Source organism: Myotis davidii, unplaced genomic scaffold (assembly GCF_000327345.1).
Source record: "Myotis davidii unplaced genomic scaffold, ASM32734v1 scaffold1534, whole genome shotgun sequence".
Lineage (NCBI taxonomy): Eukaryota > Metazoa > Chordata > Mammalia > Chiroptera > Vespertilionidae > Myotis > Myotis davidii.
The window spans coordinates 39,269-40,930 of record NW_006285799.1 but is presented as its reverse complement, the minus strand read 5'-3'; the positions used below and the strand labels follow the sequence as shown (position 1 = coordinate 40,930).

The 1,662-nt window shown below is 51.4% G+C and overlaps 1 protein-coding gene across 1 annotated transcript in view; it reads right to left on the bottom strand.

Annotated features, from left to right (window-relative positions):
- LOC102769366 (retinoic acid early transcript 1L protein-like) overlaps nucleotides 1–1,662 on the bottom strand; it is a 14,262-nt gene that overhangs the window by 3,444 nt on the left and 9,156 nt on the right. The window contains exons 2-3 of the mRNA XM_015559522.1: nucleotides 1,361–1,609; nucleotides 863–1,138 (exon numbers count right to left, since the gene is read on the bottom strand). Of these exons, the coding sequence (XP_015415008.1) occupies nucleotides 863–1,138; nucleotides 1,361–1,609 (525 nt within the window). The remainder of the gene's footprint in view (nucleotides 1–862; nucleotides 1,139–1,360; nucleotides 1,610–1,662) is intronic.

Below are 1,662 nucleotides of genomic sequence, written 5' to 3'. Positions count from 1 at the left end.
AAGTTGGAATAAAAGTAACCCTAAGTGCCCCTCCCCCATTCTTGACAGCAAGTGAATCCTCCTGATGGCTAGGCAGCCCTTGTCCTGTTCAGGTCCAGATGTCAGGGGCTCGGGCTTCCACTTTCTTTATTTTTCCAGAAAAGGATATATTTTTCTTCAAGTAACTGCAAGGAGGAAACCAGAGGGAGGGGCCCAGGCCGGGACTAATCATGGCTACCTCCTCCCCAGCTGAACAGGGGGAGAAGGTGGCCCTACACTCTCTGCTGTCAACACAGGCCCCCTGCTCACTGTGATGCAGCATCCTAGGGCAGAGCCCCACCTTCCCTGGGCTGGGGCAGTGGATTCCTAGCCTCCTTTCCCCCTGGCCCCTCCCTAAGACCATCTTGGAGGGTAGTGTGGGCAGCACAGGAGGCAGTGGGGATGAACATTGGGCGCTGGCAGCAGCAGCAATGACAGATGTCTAAGAATGGAACAGGGAACAAAAACAACACAACTGTCCAGAGGGAGTTTGTGAACAGAGGAAAGATGGAACCAGAACCTTGGGGGGTGGGGAGGAGCGGGGAGTGGGAGTGGGCAAGGCTGGCACCTTGTTAGTGCCCCATGTGAGGGGAGGACACTGGAGGCAGATGGTGTCCCGGGTTCACACCCCTCCCGCCTTCCCTCCTGGGCCCCAGGACAGGGATTGCAGAGCTCATTTAAGGCCTTTTTCCTCCAGAAAACTCCAGTGTGTAGGTGGGTCACTTTTTCAAACCACACACAATACACACACACACACACACACACACACACACACACACACACACACACACAGTGTGAATGTCATTTCAAGGGACCTCCAACTTCATTCCCTCTGCAGAATTACCTTTTGTGCTCAGAATTTCATCCTGGGGACACAAAACGTCTTTAAGCCACTTCATACAGTCTCCAACTGAGGTCCTATTAAGGAGTTCGATCCTATGTGTGTCACGCATCAATGTTTTATATAACAGTCTGCCTTCATCATTTAGCTCTGTCCAGTTTCCGTTGTTTGGGTCATAGTGGAGAGATATCTGTCCATCCAATCCAAACTCCCAGGATACTCCGGTGCGCCCATTGGATTCCTCCTTACACATCATGCTGCCCTGCAGGGAGAGAGGACCTGTCCCCACCACCGTGGGAAAGAGGTCAGCTTCAGGTCTTGACAAAGCCTTTGTCCCCACTGGTGTCCAGCCCTCAGCTCCCTCTTATCTCCTGGTCCTGCTCTGTCCTCTGTGGCTCCTGAGTCTCTTGGGTGGGACCAACTTCCAATATTCACATAAACACAATTGTTCCCTAACCCTACTACCCTGTTCCACCTCTACCCCGGGTTTTGTAAACTTACCGCTGGTTGCAGGAATCTCTGCTTTAAAGTCAAGCAGGGTCTTCTTGAACTCCTCCACCATGTATTGCACAGGGTCGCTGTGCTCATTCCAGGCCTGTGTGCCATTAATCTCCAGAACACTGAAGAGTTTGACCTCCTGGCTACCACAGGTATAACGAAGAAATGTGTTTCCATTGACCTGGCCTTGAATTTCACACCATGGTTGTCCATTAGGAATGACTGTGAAGTTATAGCCCAGAGATTTAGCACCTGTGAGGAGAAAATGCAGGGGAAGGTTGGAGTTGGAATAAAAGTAACACTAA